The sequence below is a fragment of the Austrofundulus limnaeus genome, unplaced genomic scaffold, assembly GCF_001266775.1.
Source record: "Austrofundulus limnaeus strain Quisiro unplaced genomic scaffold, Austrofundulus_limnaeus-1.0 Scaffold250, whole genome shotgun sequence".
NCBI lineage: Eukaryota > Metazoa > Chordata > Actinopteri > Cyprinodontiformes > Rivulidae > Austrofundulus > Austrofundulus limnaeus.
The window spans coordinates 882,091-884,489 of record NW_013952652.1 but is presented as its reverse complement, the minus strand read 5'-3'; the positions used below and the strand labels follow the sequence as shown (position 1 = coordinate 884,489).

Below are 2,399 nucleotides of genomic sequence, written 5' to 3'. Positions count from 1 at the left end.
TTTTTTTTGTTTTTTCAATTAAAAGTGATCAACAAACAGTCCCCCCACCCCTCTTTATTGTACATGCTTCACCACACTTTACAATTCCTGAGCAAATGCTTGTCTCTAAAGCTGAAATGAAAGTAAAAACAGGAACTGTGCTGAGATAAATTAAACAACAGAGCACTCTGTTCAGCTCCGGCTGAAACTCAGAGGAAGAAGCAGCTTCGAGGTGAAGAACAGCTATTTTCTGTAAGTTACTTCTCATATCAAACTCATTAATAATCTGGTTTTTATCTTTGTAAAAAAAACTGTGCTTTAAAAGGGGAAGATGTGCTCGACGTACAGCAGCCTTCATGATAATTACATTTCAAACAAAGGGGTAGGAAACTGCCAGAACTGATCCTTTAGTTTGGTCAGGTTGTTTTTGTCCTCACGTCTGTTTTATTTGGTTAGAGGAGGACCGGCTGTGTGACTTTAGCTGTGGTTTTGGGCTGACTGTTGTGGGCATCATTCTGGCCATCGCTGTGCTGGAGAGACCACCAGCTCCAAAAGATCATGAAACTCTTCCTGAAGACTCTGAAGTGGACAACTTCACTCATCAGTGCAGGTAAGAATCCCAGAAAACACTGATGTTAATGTCTGTTGCACTCAAAACATCACCTTTTTTCTTTTTTTGTGTTTTATCTCTCAGTATGTCACTAGTGGAGAGCATTCCTGTACATCTGAAATATAAAGACAATGTAACGTTTGGGATCCCTCTGGTGCAAGTCTGGAACGATCTGATCTCTGCTGCAACAAAGCAAGTGGACGTGGCCTCTTTCTACTGGACCTTAACAGGCGAGGACATCAGTGTTAACACTTCCTCTGACCTTCTGGTGAGTTTTCAGCTGAAGTGTTTAAATAATTCAGTGGAGCTTAATGTTTCTGAGAAACTCCACTGTGTGCAGGGGAAAGACCTCCCGAAGAGACTGGAGGAGCTGCCCAGCAGGAACGTGTCCGTCCGACTTGTGAKYAGCGTCCCCACAGTCAAAACAAACTCCACAGATTTGGAGATGTTAAAACAAAAAGGTTTGAGAGCGACTCTTTCTGTTCGTGTGTTTGGGTTTGTCTTGACCTGGTTCTGCCGCCGGTTTGTCTGCAGGAGTTTAGGTGAGGAAGGTGGACTTTGGTTGCCTGACTCATGGCGTCCTCCACAGCAAGTTCTGGATTGTGGACAGAAAGCATGTGTTTATTGGAAGCGCCAACATGGACTGGAGGGCCCTGACACAAGTAAGGTCTTTGTTAGCAAAATATCTAATGAACCTCTGGGCTAATKTTCAGCAGTGTTGTATGAAGTACCACAAAGTGATGCTTGAGTAAAAGTACAAGTATCTTACCAAAAAATTACTTTGGTAAAAGTTAAACTCTCATTTAGGAATCTTACTTGAGTAAAAGTCTTAAAGTATCAGATTTTTTTTGTACTTAAAATACTGTTGGCCATGCCAACAGGGAGGTAGTCCACGCCCTCTAGGACATGCCTACAAAGTTTGGTACCGCCCACTCACAGTAGGCCACGCCCACACCCGTTTAAAGTTTTCTAAGGGCTGTGGCCACGCCCACAAACGTCATCGGTGGAAGCCACGCCCACAGGAAGGTAGACCACGCCCCTAGAACACGCCTACAAAGTTTGGTACTGCCCACTCACAGTAGGCCACGCCCACACCCGTTTGAAGTTTTCTAAGGGCTGTGGCCACGCCCACAAACGTCATCGGTGGAAATCACACCAAAAGGGAGGTAGTCCACGCCCCCTAGGACACGCCCACAAAGTTTGGTACCGCCCACTCACAGTAGGCCACGCCCACACCCGTTTGAAGTATTCTAAGGGCTGTGGCTACGCCCACAAACGTCATCGGTGGAAGCCACGCCCACAGGGTGGTAGTCCACGTCCCCTAGGATAAGCCTACAAAGTTTGGTACCGCCCATTCACAGTAGGCCACGCCCACACCCGTTTGAAGTTTTCTAAGGACTGTGGCCACGCCCACAAACGTCATCGGTGGAAGACACGCAAACAGGGAGGTAGTCCACGCCCCCTAGGACAGGTCTACAAAGTTTGGTACCGTCCACTCACAGTAGGTCACGCCCATACCCGTTTGAAATTTTCTAAGGGCTGTGGCCACGCCCACAAACGTCATCGGTGGAAGCCACGCCCACAGGGAGGTAGTCCACGCCCCCAGGACATGCCTACAAAGTTTGGTACCGCCCACTCACAGTAGGCCACGCCCACACCCGTTTGAAGTATTCTAAGGGCTGTGGCTACGCCCACAAACGTCATCGGTGGAAGCCACGCCCACAGGGAGGTAGTCCACGCCCCCTAGGACATGCCTACAAAGTTTGGTACCGCCCACTCACAGTAGGCCACGCCCACACCCGTTTGAAGT

General features: G+C 48.0%; 1 protein-coding gene across 1 annotated transcript in view; it reads left to right on the top strand.

The window, feature by feature from the left end:
• Nucleotides 1-476: 476 nt before the first annotated feature.
• pld4 (phospholipase D family member 4) overlaps nt 477-2,399 on the top strand; it is a gene marked incomplete at its 5' end in the record, with an annotated part of 5,696 nt that continues 3,773 nt past the window's right edge. Inside the window, 4 exon segments of the mRNA XM_014020386.1 lie at nt 477-589; nt 674-857; nt 930-1,050; nt 1,124-1,251. Of these exon segments, the coding sequence (XP_013875840.1) occupies nt 675-857; nt 930-1,050; nt 1,124-1,251 (432 nt within the window).